Here is a 25,567-nt window from a genome sequence, read left to right as displayed (position 1 = left end):
TAGGTGCCCTTCAGGACTTAAGGGGTTAACAGTGCAGCTTGCACACAGGATGACAGCGGAGACAGAAGCACCAGCCACGAACTAGGGAAGTAAAACCATGTGGGGAACAACAGATAAGATCGTAAAGATCATGTGACAATCAACAATTGTGCATGTGGGCTTTAAGCCAATTAGAACAATGTGCACGAGGTATCCACGGCTATTGTACACTTAAATAATAGAAATTGAAGTCAATCGAGGAGACAGCGAGGAATGAGCTAAAGGAGCTCTAGCTGTACTCCCTGATCAGCCTTTAGTTACCTCCGCGGACTGTTTGTATTGTACTGTTGAATAGTTTTGTGTTTTAAATAAACTGCTTCGCTCTTTACCATTTACAGACTAGTGTGCAGACTTAATTATTTAATTTCGCCACAACAGAGTGGTTTTGATCGAGCAAGTAGGGAGAAACTGTTCACTCTGGCAAGTGGGTCGATAACCAAAGGTCACAGATTTAAAATAGTTGCTAAAAGAACTAGAGGGGAAATGAGGAGAATTGTTTTCATGCAGAGGGTTAAGATCTGGAACGCACCATCTGAAAGGATGCTGGAATCAGGTTCCACAGGAACTTTCAAATGGTAATTGGACGAGTCCTTGAAGAGGACTAGTTTGCAGAGTTCTGGGGATAAAGCTGGGGTTTGGGACTAAATTGGACAGCTCTTTCAAAGAGCCGGCACAGACACGATGGGCCGAATCACCTCCTTCTGTGCTGTTAGATTCTATGATCAGTGTGAAGACGCTGGTGTCCCTTAAGGCTCTTCGAGCTTTTAAAGCTCTTCCCACAGTCAGAACATTCAAAGGGTCTCTCATCAGTGTGAGCTCGCTGGTGTCCCTTCAGATCCTGGGGGCTTTTAAAGCTCTTCTCACAGTTAGGACACTGAAATGGTCTCTCATCAGTGTGAACTCGCTGGTGTCGCTTCAGTTCCCCGGGGATTTTAAAGCTCTTCCCACAGTTAGGACACTGAAATGGTCTCTCATCAGTGTGAACTCGCTGGTGTCGCTTCAGTTCCAGGGGGCTTTTAAAGCTCTTCTCACAGTTAGGACACTGAAATGGTCTCTCATCAGTGTGAACTCGCTGGTGTCCCTTCAGTTCCTGGGGGCTTTTAAAGCTCTTCTCACAGTTAGGACACTGAAATGGTCTCTCATCAGTGTGAACTCGCTGGTGTCCCTTCAGTTCCTCGGAGCTTTTAAAGCTCTTCTCACAGTTAGGACACTGAAATGGTCTCTGATCAGTGTGAACTTGCTGGTGTCCCTGCAGCTCCCTGGAGCTTTTAAAGCTCTTCCCACAGTTAGGACAATGAAATGGTCTCTCATCAGTGTGAACTCGCTGGTGTGTTTGCAGGTGGGTTGAACAAACAAATCCCTTTCCACACACGGAGCATGTGAATGGTCTCCCCCCAGTGTGTAAGTTTTGGTGTCTCTTCAGCTCCCAAGAGCTTTTAAAGCTCTTCCCACAGTCAGAACACTGAAATGGTCTCTCATCAGTGTGAGCTCGCTGGTGTCCCTTCAGATCCTGGGGGCTTTTAAAGCTCTTCCCACAGTCAGAACACTGAAATGGTCTCTCCCCAGTGTGAACTCGCTGGTGTCGCTTCAGTTCCCCGGGGCTTTTAAAGCTCTTCTCACAGTTAGGACACTGAAATGGTCTCTCATCAGTGTGAGCTCGCTGGTGTCCCTTCAGATCCTGGGGGCTTTTAAAGCTCTTCCCACAGTCAGAACACTGAAATGGTCTCTCCCCAGTGTGAACTCGCTGGTGTCGCTTCAGTTCCCCGGGGCTTTTAAAGCTCTTCCCACAGTCAGAACATTGAAATGGTCTCTCCTCAGTGTGGACAAGTTGGTGTTGCTTTAGTTCCCCGGGGCTTTTAACGCTCTTCCCACAGTCAGGACACTGAAATGGTCTCTCCCCAGTGTGAACTCCCTGGTGTGTTTGCAGGTGGGTTGAACAAATAAATCCCTTTCCACACACGGAGCAGGTGAACGAACTGTCCCTGGTGTGACTGCGCCGTTGAACTTCCAATGCAGACGGGGAACTGAATCCCTTCCCGCCGTCCCCACCTTTACCCGGTTTCTCCCCGGTGTGACGGTGCACGTGTCTCGCCAGGTCAGGCGATCGGCTGAATCCGCATCCACACACCGAACACATGTGCGGTTCGTCATCGCTGCGATCGCTGCTCTCTCCTTCCATGTGCAAAGGCCGATGATATTCAGGTCCTGATGAATCGAGTGACTCTGTCAGATCTTGACGTGATGTTTGGTTATGAGCTTCCCGCCTGTAACTGCTCCACTTCTATAACCCTGTAAATTGAGATCAGAAAAGGATCAGAGGCAAACTGTTGTTTAATTTTCCCCTTTCCGAACCTAGGGGCAGTGAAGCCGATTTTCAGGCCCCAGCTGCTGCACAGGTTGGTTGAAAGGATCAGCAGTAATGGCGGCTGTAATACCCACAAGCCCCGATGCTCCAGAAAGTGCTCTGCTGACGCCGAGTCCCGCGCATGTGCTCATGGCCCCCGCGCTCTCCCTTCTGCTCTACAATCGCCCGTCCCGATCGGTCCGCAATGCGCATGCTCAGCGCACAAAACCCCGCGGTTGGAACATCGGGTGCGCATGCGGAGCCATAACATCTGGTACGCGTGCGCGGCTCAGGTGGGGGCGAGTTGGTGTTTCGCCTCAGCCGCCAGGGAGGTGCGCATGCGCAGGACGACCCAACATTCTTCCTGTCAGCAAACACTCCCTCATTTCTTTAATAAAAACAGAAACTGCTGGAAATACTCAGGTCAGGCAGCACCTGTTGAGACAGAAACAGAGTTAATGTTTCAGGTCGATCACCCTTCGTCATAAACATAGAAACATAGAAGATAGGAGCAGGAGTAGGCCATTCAGCCCCTCGAGCCTTCTTCGCCATTCAATGTGATCATGGCTGATCATCCAAATTCACTACCCTGTCCCTGCTTTCTCTCCATATCCCTTGATCCCTTTAGCCTTTAGAAACATATCTAACTTCTTCTTGAATATATTTAATGAATTGGCCTCTATTGCCTTCTGCGGTAGAGAATTCCACAGGTTCACCACTCTCTGGGAGAAGAAATTCCTCATCTCTGTCCTAAATGGCTTACCCCTTATCCTCAGACTGTGACCCCTGGTTCTGGACTCCCCCACCATCGGGAACATCCTTCCTGCATCTAGTCTGTCTAGTCCTGTTAGAATTTTATAAGTTTCAATGAGAACCCCTCTCAATCTTCTAAACTCCAGCAAGTATAAGCCCAATTGACCCAATCTCTCCTCATACGTCATTCCTGCCATCCCAAGTATCAGGTTGGTGAATCTTCGCTGCACTCCCTCCATGGCAAGAACATCCTTCCTCAGATAAGGCGACCAAAACTGCACACAATGCTCAAGATGTGGTCTCACCAAGGCCCTGTACAACTGCAGCAAGATATCCTTGTTCCTATACTCGAACACTCTCGCTACAAAGGCCAACATACCATTTGCCTTAACCACCTGCTGCACCTGCATGCTTACCTTCAGCAACTGGTGCACAAGGACACCCAGGTCTCGTTGCACTTCCCCTTCTCCCAATCTATTGCCATTCAGATAATAATCTGCCTTCCTGTTTTTGACACCAAAGTGGATAACCTCGCATTTATCCACATTATATTGCATCTACCATGCTTCTGTCCAATCACCCAACCTGTCCAAATCATACTGGAGTTTCTCGGCATCCTCCTCACAGCACACACGCCCACCCAGCTTTGTGTCGTCTGCAAGCCTGCAGATATTACAGTTAGTTCCCTCATCTAGATCATTAATATATATTGTGAATAGCTGGGGTCCTAGGACCGATCCCTGTGGTACCCCACGAGTCACTGCCTGCCACTCGGAAAAAGACCCGTTTATTCCAACTCTTTGCTTTCTGTCTGCCAACCAGTTCTCTATCCAAGACAATACCTTGCCCCCAATCCCATGTGCCTTAACTTTACACGCTAATCTCTTATGCGGGACCTTATCGAAAGCCTTCTGAAAATCCAAATACACTACATCCACTGTTTTTCCCTTATCTATTTTACCAGTTACATCCTCAAAAAATTCCAGATTAGTCAAGCACGTTTTACCTTTTGTAAATCCATGTTGACTTTGTCCGATCCTGTCACTGTTTACCAAGTGCTTTGCTATTACATCTTTTGTAATGGACTCTCGCATTTTCCCCACTACCGATGTCAGGCTTACCGGTCTGTAATTCCCCGTTTTCTCTCTACCACCTTTTTTGAATAGTGGGGTAACATTAGCTACCCTTCAATCCATGGGTACTGTTCCAGAGTCTATTGAATTTTGGAAGATGACCAGCAATGCATCTACTATTTCTAGGGCCACTTCCTTAAGTACCCTGTATGTAGATTATCAGGCCCTGGGGATTTATCGGCCTTCAATCCCATCAATTTTCCTAACACCATTTCCCTACAAATACTGATTTCATTCAGTTCCTCCCTCTCATTAGACCCTATGTTCCCCGACCTCTCTGGGAAGTTATTTGTGTCCTCCTTTGTGAAGACAGAACCAAAATATGTATTTAATTGGTCAGCCATTTCTTTGTTCCCCATTATAAATTCCCCTGATTCTGACTGCAAGGGACCTACGCTTGACTTCACCAATCTTTTTCTCTTCACATATCTATAAAAGCTTTTACAGTCAGTTTTTATGTTCCCTGAAAGCTTACTCTCATACTCTATTTTCCCCCTCTTAATTAATCCCTTTGTCCTCCTTTGCTGAATCCTAAACTGCTCCCAATCCTCCGGTTTACTGCTTTTTCTGGCCAATTTATATGTCCTCTCCTTGGATCTTATGCGTTTTAAAAATTCATTGATGGGATGTGGGTGTCGCTGGCTAGGCCTGCATTTAGAGCCCATATCTAATTGCCCTCGAGAAGATGGTGGTGAGCCGCCTTCTTGAACCGCTGCAGTCCATACGGTGTAGGTACACCTACAATGCGGTTAGGAAGGGAGTTCCAGGATTTTGGCCCAGCGACAGTGAAGGAACGGCGATACAGGTCCAAGTCAGGATGGTGTGTGGCTTGGAGGGGAACTTGTAGGTGGTGATGTTCCCATGCGTCTGCTGCCCTTGTCCTTCTAAGTGGTAGAGGTCGCAGGTTTGGAAGGTGCTGTTGAAGGAGCTTTGGCGAGTTGCTGCAGTGCATCTTGTAGATGGTACACACTGCAGCCACAGTGCGCCAGTGGTGGAACCCAAACTGGGCGTCAGTTAGCAGGTTGTTGCTGAGTAAGTGCTGCTTGATAGCACTGTCGACGACACCTTCCATCACTTTGCTGGTGATTGAGAGTAGACTGATGGGACGGTAATTGGCCGGGTCGGATTTGTCCTGCTTTTTGTAGACAGGACATACTTGGGCAATTTTCCACATTGCCGGGTAGATGCCAGTGTTGTAGCTGTACTGGAACAGCTTGGCTAGGGGCGCAGCTAGTTCTGGAGCACAAGTCTTCAGTACTATTGCCGGAATGTTGTCAGGGCTATCCCTAATTTCCCTTGTTAGCCACAGTTGAGTCACCTTCTTTGTTATATTTTTATGCCAAACAGGGATGAACAAATTCGATAGTTCATCCATGCAATCTTTGAATGTTTGCCATTGCCTATCCACCGTCAACCCTTTGAGTGACATTCCCCAATCAATCCTACCCAACTCGCGCCTCATACCATCGTAGTTTCCTTTATTTAAATTCAGGACCCTAGTCTCCGAGTCAACTACTTCATTCTCCATCTTAATGAAGAATTCTATCATATTATGGTCGCTCTGACCCGTCAGAACTGCTTGTTCTTTAGTGTCAGCCAGTGGCTCAGTTGGTAGCACTCTTGCCTCTGAGTCAGAAAGTTGTGGGTTCAAGTCCCACTCCAGAGACTTGAGCACAAAAATCTAGGCTGACACTCCAGTGCAGTGCTGAGGGAGTGCGGCACTGTTGGAGGTGCCGATTTTTGGAGTAGACGTTAAACCGAGGCCCCGTCTGCTCTCTCAGGTGGACATCAAAGATCCCATGGCACTGTTTGAAAGAAGAAAAGCAAAGAGAGGGCATGAAAAAATATTGGCAAGGAAAACAAGTGGAGCCTATTAGGGACTATAAAGGTAACCTGTGCGTGGAAGCGGAAGACATGAATATGGTTCTTAATGAATACTTTGCGTCTGTTTTCACAAAAGAGAGGGACGATGTAGACATTGCAATCAAGGAGGAGGAGTGTTGCAGTGGGGATAGAGTTAAACGGACATCGCTGGCAGTTTCACTGAATGGTGTAATAAAGACCATACTTTGCAGTAATAAGCTTTTTCTAAGTTGCTGAATTGGCAGTGGAGATAACATAGCCAGACATGGAACCAACAGAGGTCAGAGGTGCAACAGCTTGACATATACTTTTCCGATAATAAGGCGGTACTTTAATGTAATGCGGCATAGGCAACCAATCAGTGAAGATGCATGCGGGCCACGGTCCAATCGGGTGGCAGGAATGAATTGTGCATGAGATGGCCATGTGTATTGTAATGTATAAAAATTTAGTGTTTGCTGTGGCAATTTGGAAAGGTCTGGCTAAGACAGAGCAGACTGTCTCCCCACCAGTGCAATAAAGACAACTTGACTATCGATCTAAAACCTTGTGTCGAGTGTTGGTTTAAAATACTCCACAACAATTGGCGTCACAAACGGGATTCGAACCTGTGTGGGGATAGACAGTATACATGGACCAGGGTCCCACAGGGGTTCCACAACAGTCCAAATATATTCCACCGTGTACTGAGTCAAGCCTTAGATGGGTTAGGCCTATCAAAGTACCAGAGCACCCTACTCCAATATGTCGATGACATAATGATTGCATCAGAGGATGCCAAAGGATACATGGGAGTATTACTAGCCACCCTCCAGACACTTAAGAAAGCTGGCTTTAAACTGAACCCCCAAAAAAAGGCAAAGGTTGGACTGTCCAAAGTATCTAGGGTACGAAATGAGCCAGGGGTATAAGGCACTCCCGCAGGAACAAAAGGCAGCCATAAAAGACATGCCAAGGTCAGTGACCGTCCGGGGAGTGAGGAAAGTGTTGGGACAGTTTAACTACTGCAGGAATTTTATATCAGACTTTGCAGGGAAAGCAGAACCAATTTAACGGTTAGTTAAAGGGGGAGACCCGCCACTGATAAGATAGAATGGGAATCAGAGCATGACAAGGCTTATGCAAAATTAAAAGCAGCCCTGACGTCCGCACCCGCACTAGGATTGCCAAATATAGTCAAACCATTCCATATATATATTATATATATAGACGGGAACTTCTATAATGTTGTAGTCACCCAAGAGTACGGGGGAGATATGAGGCCAATTGCCTATTACTCCACCCAACAAACCCCCGTGGCTAAAGGAATGGCGAGATGCGTGGCGGCCCTCGACTGCGCCGTGTGGGCGGTGCGGATATGCGAGTCTGTCACTATGTCAGGACAGCTGATACTACACACACAACACACAGTGTGGACCTGCTAAACACAGGCAAAATGAAGGCTGTATCAGACAGAAGGAGGGCGGCTTGGGAAGCAGTATTGATACCCAAGGACAGATTAGTCCAGATCATAAGGGAACACAGAGTCAACCCCGCAGAGGGAATGCTAACAGAGGGTGAGGCACACGAGTGACAGTTAGTAATCAAAGAAGAGGTCAGAGGAACTGTATCAGAATCGCCCCTTGAAAATCCCCAAAACACCTTTTATGTAGACGGATCGCGCCGATATATAAATGGGGAGCCACACACGGTCGGGCAGTAGTATCCGAGAACAGAGAAACAGTCGCAAAGGGAGGGCTTGAAGGAGGAACCTCAGCTCAAGTAGCAGAACCAGTGGCTCTCACAGAAGCATTGAAATTGGCAAAGGGAAAACGAGTCAATATATACACCGATAGTGGGTATGCGTTTGGGGTAGTGCATGATTATATGATAGCGTGGAATAGGAGAGGATATGTAACCTCCGGAGGAGGACAAATACAGCATGAGGAGGTAGTGAGAGACCTAGTAGGAGTGGTAAAAGGAGAAGAGGTAGCAGTGATTAAAATAAAGGCACACCGCAAGATAGTGAGCGAGCAACAAAAAGGAAATATGCTAGCTGATCAGGCAGCAAGAGCAGCAGGTAGAATAACAGCAGAGGAAGTGAACATTAAAAGAATCCAAGAGGAGACTGAAATGGAGGAGCAGGAGCAGTGGACAAAGAGAGGTGCAGCCAAAGGTAGAGATGGAATATGGAAAAAGGATCACAGGGTGACCGGACTGACACCATCTGAACTCATGACTGGACGAGCAATGTGTCTGCTGGAAGGAGTAGCATCTGGTAGCAAGGGACTAGGACCCTTAAAAGATAAAATTAGGAAATACGTACAAACATTGGATAATCAATTGAAGGAGCTCAAACAAGAAGTTCAAGAACAACAAGACATCAGAGATAAAAATATACAAAAGCAGGGGCCCTCGGAGCCCCTACCCAAGGTGGGCGAGCAGGTATTTGTTAAAATATTGCCAGAGAGATCGGGATTCTCACCGAGATGGACCGGACCATTTGAGGTTATCATGACCAGCGATACGTGCGCATGTATAGATATGAGGGGAAAGGGTAGATGGAAACATTGGACCCAATTAAAACGATAAAGTAATAACCCATCTGATCTTAAATCCCACAGGAACAATGGAATAAACACCAGAGATAAACTAACCTCTGGTGACGACCGGGCTTCTGCTTAATTTACAGGGAAACTTCACCATGAAGGTGGGATTACTGCTGGGACACGAAATAAGCAAAGGGACATCCCACATTACACGACAAGTACATGATGAAGAAGCACCATGTTTTAATGGAACAATCACATTCGGAGTCTCATCCACGGCTCCCAATACACAGAAAGAAGAGACAAGCGAACCGAGGATGCTACAATGTCCAGATATGAAACCTGGACCCATGAATGGACTAGTATTATTTACCGAGGGAGAACAATTGTATGGTAATGGGAGACACAAAATTGTACCGGTACTAATGAACTTACCCATGTTACAATGGCCAGGATATTGTGAAAGGTTTACTAAAACTAGAGAATTGTAAGCATATATAATCAAGAATGTCATTAACCAAGCTGCTGATGCGACAGGGCTACTAGTTTTAGGGGACATGCTGCATTCCACCAAAGGATTAAGAGGAGCTTGGGAACCGATATACTCACGGGAATAAACACGGGGACATCATTCATTAATGCCCGAGATATACAAGGAGTCCAGAGCCATGTGGAACGACTACAAAGGGTAATACAACAGATTTTAGAGAAGGAAACTGGTTTGGTTCGACAAGGATCAGAGTTGGGAGGACATACGATAAGGAAATTACTCGAGGGAATCAAGGTTATAGAGGACCATGCTAGCATTATCAACAAACTAAACCATAGAGATGAGGAACAGGCAAAAGATGGGGTAGGGAGAGGCTTGTGTCATGCCTATGGCCAATGGATCACCGGACAGTTAAAACACAATCTGGCACAGATACAGCGAGGCGAGGTACCAGACTGGATTAACAGCACACAGCTCTATGGCCTGAGCCATAATCCAGGCCCTCGGAGTGCTTGTACCCTCAAAGGGATAACCAGAGTATATCCAGTGATACAAAAATGTAAAGCAGAAGTGACAGCAATGATAGGCATGGTACTCCTGATACCAGTGGTGGGACTAGACACGACTCCATACCCACAGTACCAGGTAACAAACATAGGCATAGTGAGGGGTGAGACATACCTCCAATACTATCCAATTGATACCTATGCCATCAGGAAGAATGGTACTATGAGAGGAGTCTCCCTAAAAGGATGCCATGGGAAAGGTACGCTTACGATATGCCCACATCCGGTAGGAGAAGGCCGTAAGGATGAGTGCGGCTATAATAAGACAGAGGGATGTGTGTTGGAATTATCACGTTGATCACCATCACACCCGCTCGAGATATAGAGGTGAAGGGGATTATTGTATAGCCACCACAGAGACTGAGTACCAATATAGTAACCTTGTATGTGCAATCACAATGCCTAACTTTTGCTTTACGCCAAAGGTCCCTGTGACAATTGGACACACCAGATTGGTGTATGTACATTCAAGGGAGGAGATAAAACTAAATGTGCCAGATAGTCTAAAGGATGAGTTGGTTAATTATGAAGATCCAGTCAGGCACCCAATACCCCGCCTGCAAGAGGATCTGCAAGAAATGAAAGAGGATTTAAGTAAGATGGTGAAACAGTACATAATGCTGCAAAGGGATCTTGGGGAGTTAGAAAGGGTGGAAATGTACCTTTTAAAGCTGAATATAGTTACATGTGCCCCTTTTTGACAAACAAAATGGAGTCCCGGTCCTCCCAGAAGCCTCTGCAGAAATGTCCTCCATTCCTTCTTTAAACATATTAACCTTGACTAAACACTGTAAACTGTTGCTTATCTGCGTTGCAAACAAAGACCATTTACATGAGTAAAGGGAACCTTACGCAAGCCACCTGGCCAGAGGCTTGGCCACCAGATAACAGAAGAAACATACTGTATGAAGTATCTACATTCCATTCAATACTGATGGACTTAATTAAATAGTCTAGAATAAATAACTACCCATTGTATTATCAATAGTCTTTCGCTACGCCAGACTTTAGAAATATGTAGAAACTTAGTTAAAGATTGAAGAACTCTTTGTCCCTTTGTCTGACTTGAAAGACACATGAAGAAACCATAACCTGTTTACTTTACTGTATAAATCTGTTGTTAATCTGTAATTCTGGAGAGTCTCTGCTAGCCTTTGACTGAGCGGGATGCTCTGCTTGCGACAAGTAAAAATTTATTAAAAAAGAACATCTACCGGAGCTGATCGTTTCAGAGTCCCATTGAGAGTCGAGATTTCGACAAAAGGGACATTGAGGTAGAGCTACAGGATGTCCCATGGTATGAGAAGCTGTGGGATTGGGGAGTGAATGTCAACATACACCCATGGATCCGCATCATTTCTCACACATCAGTGATAGTACAGTTAGTCATGGCTATAGGATGGGAAATAGCAGCATGCACCGCTTGTAAAAAGAAACGGACCAAACAAAGAGCTAAAGCGAGTCGGAAAACACAAGATTGCTCTAAACATGATGGGTATGCAGGGCCGCCCGAACCAACGCCTCATCACCGCATGGAGCAGGAGGCACAGCGATGCTTCTACATGTGGTTTAACTTGGGCAAGGGCCAAGTACCAAAAGGGGGTATTGCAGTGGGGAAAGAGTTAAAGTGACATCGCTGGCAGTTTCACTGAATGGTGTAATAAAGACAATAATCTAATGGGCCTTTTGCAGTAGTAAGCTTTTTCTAAGTTGATAACATAGTCGGATGTGGAAACCATAAGAGACCTAAGAGGATGTAAGTTCTGTTCTGGCAGGAAAGTAAACCAATGAAAGAGGCCGAGAGAGGCAGGAAAGGAGGACAATGAGTCAGAAGTACAATGTTGATGAGACCCATCTGGCATAAACAAAGGTCATGGGTGCAACAACAGCTTGTGGGATAACGGCCGATAATAAAGGTGGTGCTTTAATGTAACGCAGCATAGGCAACCAATCAGTGAAGGTGCATGTGGGCCAAGGTCCAATCGGGTGGCAGCAATGAATTTTGACGTGTGTTGTAATGTATAAAAATGTAGTGTTTGCTGTACCAATTTGGAAAGGTCTGGCTAAGACAGAGCAGACTGTTTCCCCACCAGTGCAATAAAGACAACTTGACTATCGATCTAAAACCTTGTGTCGAGTGTTGGTTTAAAATACTCCACAACAGTGTAGTCACGGACAAATTATTCTAAAGAGCTTTTAAAAGCTACAAGATACGGGACTGAAGACGTTCCTCAAACGGAGGGGGGACAAATCCCAGGGACATGATGGTTTCCATCCGAGGATTCTGAGGGAAGCCAGGGGAAGGAATAACGGAGGGTCCCCGAGTATAAATTGGCTGGCACCTTTCCCTACATTACAACAGTGACAGCAATTCAAAATCAATGAATTGGCCCTGAAGTGTTATGGGCATCCTGGGGTCATGAAGGGCGGCGAGTAAATGCACCCCCGCCTCTGAGTCAGAGGTTGTGGGTTCAAGTCCCACTCCAGAGACTTGAGCCCAAAAATCCAAGCTGACACTCCAGTGCAGTGCTGAGGGAGTGCGGCACTGTCGGAGGTGCTGCCGTCTTTCAGATCAGACGTTAAACAGAGGCCTCGTCTGCTCTCTCGGGTGGACGTAAATGATCCCAGGGCACTATTTCGAAGAAGATTAGGGGAATTATCCCCGGTGTCCTGGCCAATATCAACATCACTAAAAAAAAAATTATCTAGTCATTATTATATTGCATAGAAACATAGAAAAATAGGAGCAGGAGTAGGCCATTCGGCCCTTCGAGCCTGCTCCACCATTCAATATGATCATGGCTGATCCTCTATCTCAATACCATATTCCCGCTCTCTCCCCATACCCCTTGATGCCTTTTGCGTCTAGAAATCTATCGATCTACCTTCTTAAATATATTCAGTGACTTGGCCTCCACAGCCTGCTGTGGTAGAGAATTCCATAGGTTCACCACCCTCTCAGTGAAGAAATTTCTCCTCATCTCAGTCCTAAATAGCCGACCCCATATCCTGAGACTGTGACCCCTCGTTCTAAACCCCCAGCCAGGGGAAACATCCTCCCTGCACCCAGACTAGCCCTGTCAGAATTTTATACGTTTCAATGAGATCCCCTCTCATTCTTCTAAACTCTAGTGAATACAGGCCTAGTCGACCCAATCTCTCCTCATACGACAGCCCTGCCATCCCAGGAATCAGTCTGGTGAACCTTCGCTGCACTCCCTCTGTGGCAAGTATATCCTTTCTTAGGTAAGGAGACCAAAACTGCGCACAGTACTCCAGGTGTGGTCTCACCAAGGCCCTGTATAACTGCAGTAAGACATCCTTGCTCCTGTACTCAAATCCTCTTGCAATGAAGGCCAACAGACCATTTGCCTTCCTAACTGCTTGCTGCACCTGCATGTGTGCTTTCAGTGACTGGTGCACAAGGACACCCAGGTCCCTTTGTACATCAACATTTCCCAATCTATCACCATTTAAATGTAATACCCACTGGAATGTTACGGTGGCGGAATCTGGAACACCTGGTTTGACCGCGACCTCACAATGCCGGCAGTGTGACAGGTGGATTCATGCTGTTTGCCAGAATCTAAACACAGAAGATGAAGTAGAGACTGCAGCAGACAATGGCTATGACCTCACCCGCGCGCTGAGGCGGTTGAACGGCAGTTGAGGAACGGCAGTTGAAGAGCGACTGGAAGGGAAGAGGGCAGGAGCTCTGAAAAGAGGGCTCAGGAGGCGGTGGAACGGCCGTTGAGGAGCGACTGAAACAGTTGAGGAGCGACTGAAACAGTTGAGGAGCGACTGAAGCAGTTGAGGAGCGACTGAAACAGTTGAGGAGCGACTGAAGCAGTTGAGGAGCGACTGAAGCAGTTGAGGAGCGACTGAAACAGTTGAGGAGCGACTGAAACAGTTGAGGAGCGACTGAAGCAGTTGGGGAGTGACTGAAACAGTTGAGGAGTGACTGAAGCAGTTGAGGAGCGACTGAAACAGTTGAGGAGTGACTGAAGCAGTTGAGGATTCAGTGATCGTGAAGAGAATTCAACGAAGGGGTTCGGAGTCATAAGCCTTGCAGACATTATACATACTATGAGCTCCAACTTAAGCGCGCCAACGAAAGAGTGCACTCGAATTTGGACACAGGGACAGATTCTCCTTTGAATCCATATAAATGGAGAATGTATGTTTATTATGTCTAGATTCATTCTAATGTATGCAAATGTCTAATTTAATTCATTGACCTGTAATCTTCTTATACTGTCTGATGTTAAAACTATAAAGTAAGATAATTAGAGTTAAGCCATTGTAGTAGTGATCTCCTTACTGGACGATAGAATACTGTCTACAACAGAGACCACATCTCACATATATTTAAAGAACCGTGAAGGGGTTACATTTTGGGGGCTCGTCCGGGATTGTGGTCTATTTATGTCAGTAAACTAACAGTATTGAATGCTCATTGTTAAGAGAGTGGTTTGTGGTTTCTACTGGGCTGTTTGAGCATAAAAGATGGATGTTATTGAGGTTGAAGCTTGGTGCAAACGGAAGCAGATAGCTACGACCCATGCCATTGTGCTGAATGGTGTTGCTAACGATGACCCTAATGATGTCTTGCTAAGGGCTCTGAATTGTGCCAAAGCCTTTGGAAAGGTTAGGATAGTTGAGCGCTGCTTGGATACAGCTACCAAGAAGCAGTTTGTGTTGATCCAGACATCAGAGAACCTGAGAGGTCATGGTTTACCTGAGGCAGTTGGGCTTTCTGAAGAGGCTGGTCCCTGGCCAGTTCAGTTTGTCCCTATTACTATTAAGGAAGAAGAAGGGTTTCAGACCAAGTTGTTGTCATTCTTGAGACAAGAAGGAAAGACTGTTGCTGATGTCAAAGGTCTGATAGGTCCTTCGGCCCTGGATATGAACACTCAGTTGGTCAGTGCCATTAGTTCTCTGGTGGATAAATGCACCAATCTGCCCTTCGAGGCTCAGGGATACCGTAAGCTCCGTATGTTCTCAGGAGTGAGACCAACTCCCAGTGGGGAAGAAGAGTATGACGCCTGGGCTGAGCAGACCCTGCCTCTGCTAGAGGAATGGCAGTGCAGTGACAATGTGAAGAGGCAGAGAATAGTAAAAAGCCTTAAGGGTCCTGCTGCTGACATTGTAAGATTCTTAAAGGCGCAGAACACCTCTGCTACTTCCTTTGACTACATGCAGGCTCTAGAAACTGCCTTTGGAACTACTGAAACCATTTCAGATTTGCTGGTCAGATTCAGAAGCACATTCCAGTGTGAGGGAGAGAAGCTGTCCAGTTATCTGCTGAGAATAGAAAAACTGCTGCATTGTATGTTACGGAAAAGAGGGATTGAGTTGCCTGAAATGAATCGGTTCCGCATTGAACAGGTTGTGCGAGGTGCATTGCTCGAAGACGTGACTGCTCTTCGCATACGCATGACCCATAAGTTGCGAGATCCACCTACCTTCACTGAGCTGCTAAGGGAAGTCAGAGAGGAGGAGGATATGCTTCAGGCCCGGAATGTAGCAAAGAGTGCTGTGATGTCCAAGCTTGTGACTCCTGTTACAGTTCCTACTCCTAAGGGTGATGTCAACCCTGAGCTGGAACAGCTGAAGAAGGAAATAAATGTCATGAGAGCCGAGATGGCATATTTTCGGTCTAAGCCCAACACAGAAAGGGATGACGCACGGGTGCAAAAGGTTGAACACCCTGCGAAGTCTAACAGCAAAATGAATGATTCCTCTAAAGGATATCCCCATGAAGGAGATAGACCTGGAGTCTTTTGTTATAACTGTGGAAAGGATGGACATTTCAAGCGAGAATGTAGAGGTGAGGAAAATCTAAAAAAAGTAAATGACCGTCTCATAAAACTTACCAAGAAGTCGGGAAACTACAAAGGGGCACAGTAACGGAACGGCCTGCTGTCCCTGTAGTTAAGACACATTCCGCTAAGTGCAATAATAGACGAGGGGATATGAAAGACATCATACCTGAAGGTTTAGTAGGGCCGAGTTCTGCTGTATCAATACAGATTGATGGCATTTATACTAAAGCTATCCTCGACATGGGTTCTCAGGTTACCATACTGTACAGATCCTTCTATGACCAATACCTGACGCATTTGCCGTTAACCCCAATCAGTCTTCTGCAGATCTGGGGCCTTAGTCCTGCTGATTACCCATAAGATGGCTATTTGTCGCTGAGGTTGGAGTTCTTGGAAGCTGATATAGGGACCACTGAGACCATTGATGCACTTGTGTTGGTTTGCCCTGACCCCATGGTGAAAGGTGAGGCTTCCATACTGGTTGGCAGTAATACACCTATAGTGAGATGACTCCTGACAAGCTGCAAAGAGCAGGGAGGTGAAAACTTCTTGAGCACCAGACACATTCACCCTGTTTTCAAAAAGGCTTTTGAGAAACTGCCTGAACTTTCTTCCGACGTAGATGATAGCAAAAGAGGAACAGTAAAGTGGTTCAACGTACGAAATGGCTATGGATTTATCAACAGGAATGATACAAAGGAAGATGTATTTGTACATCAGACTACCATAAAGAAGAATAACCCATGGAAATATCTACGCAGTGTTGGTGACGGTGAAACTGTGGAGTTTGACGTAGTGGAAGGTGAAAAGGGTGCAGAGGCGGCAAACGTCACTGGTCCAGGTGGAGTTCCAGTTCAAGGAAGCCGATATGCCGGGGACCGAAATCGTTACCGTCGCTACAACCCTCGCCGCCGAGGGCCACCACGTAATTACCAACAGAACATTGACGCAGATGCTCTGTCTCGTCGCCCACACTACCAGAAACCAGAGTGGAAAGATGTTGCTTCAGCAGATGTGAAAGTAATGTGTCAGATGTCCGTGGTATCTGGACCAAAGAATTCATTTCATGCCCGAGAGATTGACCACTTGGGAGCGTCAATGCATGCTGTTCCCCAGGCATTTTGCAACCTTTCCAGTTTGGATGTACAAAACTTACCCATGTTGTGTTCATCTGAAATATCCAAAGCACAACAGGAGGATCCCTGTATTCATGAGGTGTTTTCAGCTTTCCGTCTGGGTGATATTACACAGATCGACAAATCAAAACATCCTGACTGTCGTCTGCTCCGAAGAGAATGGCAACCACTTATGTGTAAAGTTCATTAGTCATGGGGACATGCCTATATTTGGTGGGGGGGGGGGGGGGGGTGGGGAGAGTGTAATACCCACTGGAATGTTACGGCAGCGGAATCTGGAACACCTGGTTTGACCGCGACCTCACAATGCCGGCAGTGTGACAGGTGGATTCATGCTGTTTGCCAGAATCTAAACACAGAAGATGAAGTAGAGACTGCAGCAGACAATGGCTATGACCTCACCCGCGCGCTGAGGCGGTTGAACGGCAGTTGAGGAACGGCAGTTGAAGAGCGACTGGAAGAGAAGAGGGCAGGAGCTCTGAAAAGAGGGCTCAGGAGGCGGTTGAACGGCCGTTGAGGAGCGACTGAAACAGTTGAGGAGCGACTGAAGCAGTTGAGGAGCGACTGAAATAGTTGAGGAGCGACTGAAGCAGTTGAGGAGCGACTGAAACAGTTGAGGAGCGACTGAAACAGTTGAGGAGCGACTGAAGCAGTTGAGGAGCGACTGAAATAGTTGAGGAGCGACTGAAACAGTTGAGGAGCGACTGAAACAGTTGAGGAGCGACTGAAGCAGTTGGGGAGTGACTGAAACAGTTGAGGAGCGACTGAAACAGTTGAGGAGCGACTGAAGCAGTTGAGGAGCGACTGAAACAGTTGAGGAGTGACTGAAGCAGTTGAGGATTCAGTGATCGTGAAGAGAATTCAACGAAGGGGTTCGGAGTCGTAAGTCTTGCAGACGTTATACATACTATGAGCTCCAACTTAAGCGCGCCAACGAAAGAGTGCACTCGAATTTGGACACAGGGACAGATTCTCCTTTGAATCCATATAAATGGAGAATGTATGTTTATTATGTCTAGATTCATTCTAATGTATGCAAATATCTAATTTAGTTCATTGACCTGTAATCTTCTTATAATGTCTGATGTTAAAACTATAAAGTAAGATAATTAGAGTTAAGCCATTGTAGTAGTGATCTCCTTACTGGACGATAGAATACTGTCTGCAACAGAGACCACATCTCACATATATTTAAAGAACCGTGAAGGGGTTACATAAATAATACTCTGCCTTTCTGTTTTTTCTACCGAAGTGGATAACTTCACATTTATCCACGTTATACTGCATCTGCCATGTATTTGCCCACTCACTCAACTTGTCTAAATCGCCTTGAAGCCTCTTTGCATCCTCTTCACAACTCACAATCCCACCTAGTTTCGTGTCGTCAGCAAACTTGGAAATATTACATTTGGTTCTCTCATCCAAATCATTGATCTGTATTGTGAATAGCTGGGGCCCAAGCACTGATCCCTGCGGTACCCCACTAGTCACCACCTGCCACCCAGAAAAAGACCCATTTATTCCTGTTCTCGGTTTCCTGTCTGTTAACCAATTTTTAATCCATGCCAGTATATTACCCCCAATCCCATGAGCTTTAATTTTGCACACTAACCTCTGATGTGGGACTTTAATCAAAGGCCTTCTGAAAATCCAAATACACCACATCCACTGGTTCTCCCTTATCTATTCTACCAGTTACATCCTCAAAAAACTCCAGTCGGTTTGTCAAACTCGATTTCCCTTTCATCAATCCATGTTGATTCTGTCTAATCCCGTTGATATTTTCGAAGTGTCGTGTTATCACATCCTTTATAATCGAGTCGAGCATTTTCCCTACTACTGATGTTAGGCTAATAGCGGGGTTACATTTGCCACCCTCCAATCTGCAGGAACTGTTCCATAATCTATAGAATTTTGGAATTGCTGTTTGTGGGAGCTTGCTGTGCGCTAATTGGCTGCCACTTTTGCTACATTACAACAGTGACTCCACTTCATTGGCTGTAAAGCGCTTTGGGACGTGCGATGGTCATGAAAGGCGCTATATAAATGCAAGTCTTTCTTTTCTTTCTTTAAGTTCTTTGTTTTTCTTTTTCACTCCATTTTGACCCAGACTGTCGAGCAATGGAGGGGTTATCATAGAATCACAGAAATTTAGGGCACAGAAGGAGGCCATTCAGCCCATCATAGAAACATAGAAACATAGAAGCTAGGAGCAGGAGTAGGCTATTCGGCCCTTCGAGCCTGCTCCGCCATTCAATGTGATCATGGCTGATCATCCAAACTATCCCGCCCGATCCCCGTAACCCCTACACCAACACATATCCCACCCTATCCCCGTAGCCCCACGTAATTAATACCCCTAACACTAAGGGTCAATTTATCATAGCCAATCAACCTAACCCGCACATCTTTGGACTGTGGGAGGAAACCGGAGCACCCGGAGGAAACCCACGCAAACACGGGGAGAATGTGCAAACTCCACACAGTCACCCGAGGCCGAATTCGAACCTGGGTCTCTGGCACTGTGAGGCAACAGTGCTAACCACTATGCCATCGTGCCTGAGCCGGCCAAAAAACAGCTCTCCAGCCTAATCTCACTTTCCAGCTCTTGGCCCGTAGCCCTGCAGGTGACAGCACTTCAGGTGCATATCCAAGTACTTTTTAACTGAGATGAGGGTTTCTGCCTCTACCACCCTTTCAGGCAGAAATTTCCGGACCCCGACCATGCTCTGAGTGAAAAAAGTTCTCCTCAACTCCCCTGTAATCCTTCTACCAATTACATTAAATCTATGGCCCCTGGTTATTGACCGCGCTGCTAAGGAAAATCAGTCCTTCCTACCCACTCTATCCAGGCCCCTCATAATTTTTTACACCTCAATCAAGTCTCCCTCAGTCTCCTCTGTTCCAAAGAGCAGTTGGTAACAGAGATTGGAGAAGTTTGGGGCTTTTTTTTGCACTGAAGCAGTGAAGGATGAGGGCCAGCCTGATGGAGGTCCTCAAGACCATGAGGGTTATTGATCAAAGGCAAATGACAGATTCCTCTCCGGGCACCTCAACGTCCGCATGCTTGTTGGGGTTTAGAACGCGCATGCTCAGGGGCAGAGTCCCAGGACCAGCTGCTAGTGGGCATGCTCAGGGGCAGAGTCCCAGGACCAGCTGCTAGTGCGCATGCTCAGGGGCAGAGTCCCAGGACCAGCTGCTAGTGGGCATGCTCAGGGGCAGCAGTGTCCCAGGACCAGCTGCTAATGGGCATGCTCAGGGGCAGCAGAGTCCCAGGACCAGCTGCTAGTGGGCATGCTCAGGGGCAGAGTCCCAGGACCAGCTGCTAGTGGGCATGCTCAGGGGCAGAGTCCCAGGACCAGCTGCTAGTGGGCATGCTCAGGGGCAGCGGAGTCCCAGGACCAGCTGCTAGTGCGCATGCTCAGGGCAGAGTCCCAGGACCAGCTGCTAGTGGGCATGCTCAGGGGCAGAGTCCCAGGACCAGCTGCTAGTGGGCATGCTCAGGGGCAGAGTCCCAGGACCAGCTGCTAGTGCGCATGCTCAGGGGCAGCGGAGTTCCAGGACCAGCTGCTAGTGGGCATGCTCAGGGCAGCAGAGTCCCAGGACCAGCTGCTAGTGGGCATGCTCAGGGTAGCAGAGTCCCAGGACCAGCTGCTAGTGGGCATGCTCAGGGCAGCAGAGTCCCAGGACCAGCTGCTAGTGGGCATGCTCAGGGCAGCAGAGTCCCAGGACCAGCTGCTAGTGGGCATGCTCAGGGACAGCGGAGTCCCAGGACCAGCTACTAGTGCGCATGCTCAGGGGCGACCCTCTGGGTGACGGTCGTAAACGGTTGAAGAGTGGGAATTACCGGCCGAAAGCGAGTTTTCTCAGCTGGACGGACGAGCGGAGAGAGACGGGGAAATAAATGACGGTAAACACAAACCTGGGAGTCCGAGGGTCCCGGGAATCGAACGGAGCGGATTCAGGCTCGCGGAGCGGGACAGACTTCCTCAGAGACACGTGACCGGTGCCTCAGTGACGTCATCGCACCAGGGGCACGTAACCCGGGCCCACGGCCTGATTGACGGCAGCTTCAGACCAATAGGGAGCGAGCGGGGCGGGGCTGGAGGAGCGAGCGGGCGGCGGGCCCTCCAAGCAATCGGGGAGCCCGAGGGGCGGGACTAGCGGCATCCAGTGGGCGGGGCTGGAGGATCGAGCCGGCGGCGGGTCCTCCAACCATTCGGGGAGCCCGAGGGGCGGGACTAGCGGCACCCAGTGGGCGGGTCTGGAGGAGCGAACCGGCGGCGGGTCCTCCAAGCAATCGGGGAGCCCGAGGGGCGGGACTAGCGGCACCCAGTGGGCGGGCCTGGAGGAGCGAGCCGGCGGCGGGTCCTCCAACCAATCGGGGAGCCCGAGGGGCGGGACTAGCGGCACCCAGTGGGCGGGGCTGGAGGAGCGAGCCGGCGGCGGATCCTCCAACCAATCGGGGAGCCCGAGGGGCGGGAGCAACGGCACCCAGTGGGCGGGGCTGGAGGATCGAGCCGGCGGCGGGTCCTCCAACCAATCGGGGAGCCCGAGGGGCGGGGCGGGGCTAGCGGCACCCAGTGGGCGGGGCTGGAGGAGGGAGCCGGCGGCGTGTCCTCCAACCAATCGGGGAGCCCGAGGGGCGGGACTAGCGGCGGCTGAATGTCTGATCCGCGGGGCAGCGAGTTTCTCCAGTCCCTTGTTCAGGGCCCGGGGCCAGGGGAGGCTGTGGGCCTTTGTTCCCCGCATTGGACACAAGGCTCTTTGTCTCACAACACACTGGCTCAGGTTTTAATAGAGACTTTTTAAATTCATCAATAAAAGCAGATAAACCTCGTCCTTCTGTGGAACAAACTTTCTAATATTTTATCGAATCATAAAATGGTTACAGCACAGATGGAGGCCATTCGGCCCGTCGAGCCCGTGCCGGCTCTCTGCAAGACCACTTCAGCGAGTCCCACTCCCCGCCCTTTCCCCGTAACCCTGCAATTCTTTTTCATTCAGGTACTTATCCAATTCCCTTTTAAAAGCGGTGATTGAATCTGCCTCCACCACCCTTTCAGGCAGTGCATTCCAGATCCTAACCACTCGCTGAGTAAAAAAGTTTTTCCTCATGTCGCCTTTGGTTCTTCTGCCAATCACCTTAAATCTGTGTCCTCTGGTTCTCGACCCTTCTGTCAATGGGAACAGTTTCTCTCTCTCTACTCTGTCCAGAACCCTCATGATTTTGAACACCTGTATCAAATCTCCTCTCAACCTTCTCTGCTCTGAGGAGAACCACCCCAGTTTCTCCAGTCTATCCACATAACTGAAGTCCCTCATCCCTTATCCCTGGAACTATTCTTGTAAATCTTTTCTGCACCCTCTCTAAGGCCTTCACATCCTTCATAAAGTGCGGTGCCCAGAATTGGACACAATACTCCAGTTGAAGCCGAACCAGTGTTTTATAAAGGTTCATCATAACCTCCTTGCTTTTGGACTCTATGTCTCTGAAGCCCAGGATCCCATATGCTTTTTTAACCACTTTCTCAACCTGCCCCGCCACCTTCAACGCTTTGTGCACACATACCCCCAGGTCTCTCTGTTCATGCACACACTTTAGAATTGTACCCTTTAGTTTACATTGCCTCTCCTCGTTCTTCCTACCAAAATGTATCAGTTCGCACTTTTCTGCGTTAAATTTCATCTCCCACGTGTCCTCCCATTCCACCAGCCTGTCTATGTCTTCTTGAAGTCTATCACTATCCTCCTCACTGTTCACTATACTTCCAAGTTTTTTGTCATCTGCATATTTTGAAATTGTGACCTGTACACCCAAGTCCAAGTCATTAATATACATATATATCAAGAAAAGCAGTGGTCCTATTACCGACCCCTGGGGAACACCACTGTATACCTTCCTCCAGTCCAAAAAACAACCGTTCACCACTACTCTCTGTTTTCTGTCACTTTGCCAATTTCATATCCATGCTGCCACTGTCCCTTTTATTCCATGGGCTTCAACTTTGCTGGCAAGCCTATTATGTGGCACTTTGTCGAACGCCTTTTGGAAATCCATGTACACCACGTTAACCGCATTGCCCTCATCAACCCTCTCTGTTACCTCATCAAAAAACTCAATCAGAATCAGAGCGGCCGGGCCCGGCGGACGTGCGGCCAGGGTCCCGGCACCAGGAAACCCAGGGTGCAGCGCCTCCCCCAGACAGGAGAAACCACAACTGGATCGACACAGCAGAGCCACCAATCCAGAGCCGGCTTGTAACAGGGCGGGCGCTGAATGCAGAAGTCAGTTCCTGGCCGCCTGTGTAGGTCTTTTTGTTGCTTCAGTTTGAGCTGGAGTGGAGATGGAGGAGAAGCTGCTGGGTTTAACCCCCAGTACTACTGAGCCCAGGAGGACCCAACAATTTCCAACGTGGGACTGTCAAGGGAGGTGGATTCTGGGGGAGATTAGGTTGTTAGACACTGTCCCTACAATGTAAAAGAGTATTGTTTTAGGAACAAGTGTTTCTGTCGAGGCTTTTAATCCAGTTTACATATACAGATTTGTTTTAATTCATTCTTGGGATGTGGGCGTCACTAGCAAGAGCAGCAAATATTGCCAATCCCCAGTTGCCCATTGAGAAGGTGGTGGTGAGTCGCCTTCTTGAACTGCTGCAGTCCGTGTGGTGAAGGTACTCCCACAATGCTGTTGTGTAAGGAGTTCCAGGATTTTCACCCAGTGATGATGTAGCAACGGCGATATATGTCCAAGTCAGGATGATGTGTGACTTGGAGAACTTGGAGGTGATGGTGCTCCCATGCACCTTCTGCCTTTGTCCTTCTAGGTGCTGGAGGTTGTGGGTTTTGGAGGTTCTGTCAAAGTTCTGGTCGAGTTGCTGATGTATAAAGTCCATCTCCTTTGCCCCCTCCCACTCCCACCTCTCTCTCTCTCTCTCTCTCCTCCCATAGAGGCCAGAGGCCCAGACCAGGTGGCAGATTCCCTTCACTGAGGGACATTAGTGAACCAGTGGGATTTTATGACAATCCAGCAGCTTTCATGGTCACTTTTTTCTGGTGCCGGCCCCACAAATAACCAGATTCATTGAGCTCAATTTCACAACCTGCCTCTTTAGTGGGTTCTCTCTCACGCTCCCTGTTTTAAATTCATTTTACAGGGTATTAGAAGGGGAGGATTTGCAGACGGGAAACTCAAACCAAACATCACGTCAAGATCTGACAGTCACTCGATTCATCAGGAACTGAATATTATCGGCCTTTGAATATGGAAGCAAAAAGCACCGTTCACAGCGGGGAGAGGCCGTTCACCTGCTCTGAGTGTGGGAAGGGATTCACTCGCTCATCCAACCTGCTGAGACACCAGCGAGTTCACACTGACGAGAGACCGTTCAGGTGCTCTCACTGCGGGACTGGGTTCAGGCGATCATCTGAGCTCACTATACACCAGCGCACTCACACTGGGGAGAGGCCGTTCACCTGCTATGAGTGTGCGAAGGGATTCACTCAGTCATCCCACCTGCTGACACACCAGCGACTTCACACTGGGGAGAGGCCGTTCACCTGCTCTGAGTGTGGGAAGGGATTCACTAATTCATCCCACCTGCTGACACACCAGCGAGTTCACATTGATGAGAGACCTTTTAAATGCCTGGACTGTGGGAAGTGCTTTAAAAGTTCTGGGGAACTGAGCTGCCATGAATGTTTTCACACTGACGAGAGACCGTTCAGCTGCTCTCACTGCGGGACTGGGTTCAGGCAGTCATCTGACCTCACTGTCCACCAGCGCACTCACACTGGGGAGAGTCCGTTCACCTGCTCTGAGTGTGGGAAGGGATTCACTCGCTCATCCCACCTGCTGAATCACCAGCGAGTTCACACTGATGAGAGACCTTTTAAATGCTCGGACTGTGGGAAGTGCTGTAAAAGTTCTGGGGAACTGAGACGCCATCAACATGTTCACACTGATGAGAGACCGTTCAGGTGCTCTCACTGCGGGACTGGGTTCAGGCAGTCATCTGAGCTCACTGTCCACCAGCACACTCACACTGGGGCGAGGCCATTCATCAGGAACTGAATATCATTGGCCTTTGAATATGGACACATAAAGCACCGTTCACAGTGGGGAGAAACCGTACACGTGTTCTGTGTGTGGACGAAGCTTCAGCCAACCTTCTGGCCTATCGAGACACAAGCGCATTCACACCGGGGAGAGGCCGTTCACCTGCTCTGAGTGTGGGAAGGGATTCACTCAGTCATCCACTCTGCTGACACACCAGCGGGTTCACACTGGGGAGAGGCCGTTCACCTGCCCTGAGTGTGGGAAAGGATTCACTCAGTCATCCGACCCGCTGAGACACCAGCGAGTTCATACATGGGAGAGGCCGTTCACATGCCCTGAGTGTGGGAAGGGATTCACTCAGTCATCCAACCTCCTGACACACCAGTGCGTTCACAAGTGACTGCAGGGGTTGGATTCTGTTGTTGTTGCTGCTGTTAATCACATCCAGGACTGAACCATGTTCATTCTGAGAGTTGGGGTTTGTTTCTGCTGATGTTAAACTCCAGCCCAGTTACAGGAGTTATTAATATTCTGGATATATGTCAAATAAATCAGCTTTGCTTTAAACACATTGTTGTAGATTTTTGTCTTTCCCACCTGAGTGTTTAGCATCACCTGGCTGGAGCTCAGAAAGGACAATCTGGGGGAGGATCGTATGGCGGGAACAGAACTCCAGCCTGGACACAGTCCTTCAGGGCCACACTGACAGGGGCAAACGGCACTTTGGTCTTTCTTGTCTCTCTTCACTGACAGCAAAGTCCCCGTGTGGGTAATCTCGAGGCATGTGAGAAACGTGTCCCCGCCACACTCTGCCATGGTTCAGAGCTCCTA

General features: G+C 48.2%; 3 protein-coding genes and 1 pseudogene across 4 annotated transcripts in view; 1 reads left to right on the top strand and 3 right to left on the bottom strand.

Annotated features, from left to right (window-relative positions):
• LOC147093446 (uncharacterized) overlaps positions 1 to 25,567 on the bottom strand; it is a 316,083-nt gene that overhangs the window by 229,806 nt on the left and 60,710 nt on the right. The gene's annotated exons all lie outside the window — the stretch shown is intronic.
• Positions 1 to 25,567, bottom strand: part of LOC147093447 (uncharacterized) — a 420,125-nt pseudogene that overhangs the window by 359,261 nt on the left and 35,297 nt on the right. The window lies entirely within an intron of this gene.
• LOC147093450 (uncharacterized) lies at positions 380 to 20,686 on the bottom strand. Its single transcript, XM_085974332.1, has 2 exons — positions 20,600 to 20,686; positions 380 to 2,328 (listed from the first exon to the last, which is right to left on the bottom strand). The coding sequence occupies exon 2, from the start codon at positions 2,216 to 2,218 to the stop codon at positions 749 to 751; it is 1,470 nt and encodes a 489-aa protein (XP_085830458.1). The 5' UTR covers positions 2,219 to 2,328; positions 20,600 to 20,686; the 3' UTR covers positions 380 to 748.
• LOC147093449 (uncharacterized) lies at positions 20,481 to 25,265 on the top strand. Its single transcript, XM_085974337.1, has 3 exons — positions 20,481 to 20,587; positions 23,835 to 24,732; positions 24,797 to 25,265. Exons 2-3 carry the CDS (start codon positions 23,942 to 23,944, stop codon positions 25,134 to 25,136), a joined length of 1,131 nt encoding a protein of 376 aa, XP_085830463.1. The 5' UTR covers positions 20,481 to 20,587; positions 23,835 to 23,941; the 3' UTR covers positions 25,137 to 25,265.

Source organism: Somniosus microcephalus, unplaced genomic scaffold (assembly GCF_052327205.1).
Source record: "Somniosus microcephalus isolate GS21.2 unplaced genomic scaffold, FLI_Smic_1.0 unresolved_chr1, whole genome shotgun sequence".
NCBI lineage: Eukaryota > Metazoa > Chordata > Chondrichthyes > Squaliformes > Somniosidae > Somniosus > Somniosus microcephalus.
This window is presented reverse-complemented; position numbering and strand designations above follow the sequence as displayed.

What these genes read in the sequence shown, in the direction of transcription:
- LOC147093449 (XM_085974337.1), top strand. Translation starts at nt 23,942, where the DNA reads ATGGAAGCAAAAAGCACCGTTCACAGCGGGGAGAGGCCGTTCACCTGC. An exon ending in CACACTCACACTGGGGCGAG is followed by an intron (nt 24,733 to 24,796) that starts GCCATTCATCAG and finishes CACCGTTCACAG; the next exon opens with TGGGGAGAAACCGTACACGT.
- LOC147093450 (XM_085974332.1), bottom strand. Translation starts at nt 2,218, where the DNA reads ATGGAAGGAGAGAGCAGCGATCGCAGCGATGACGAACCGCACATGTGT.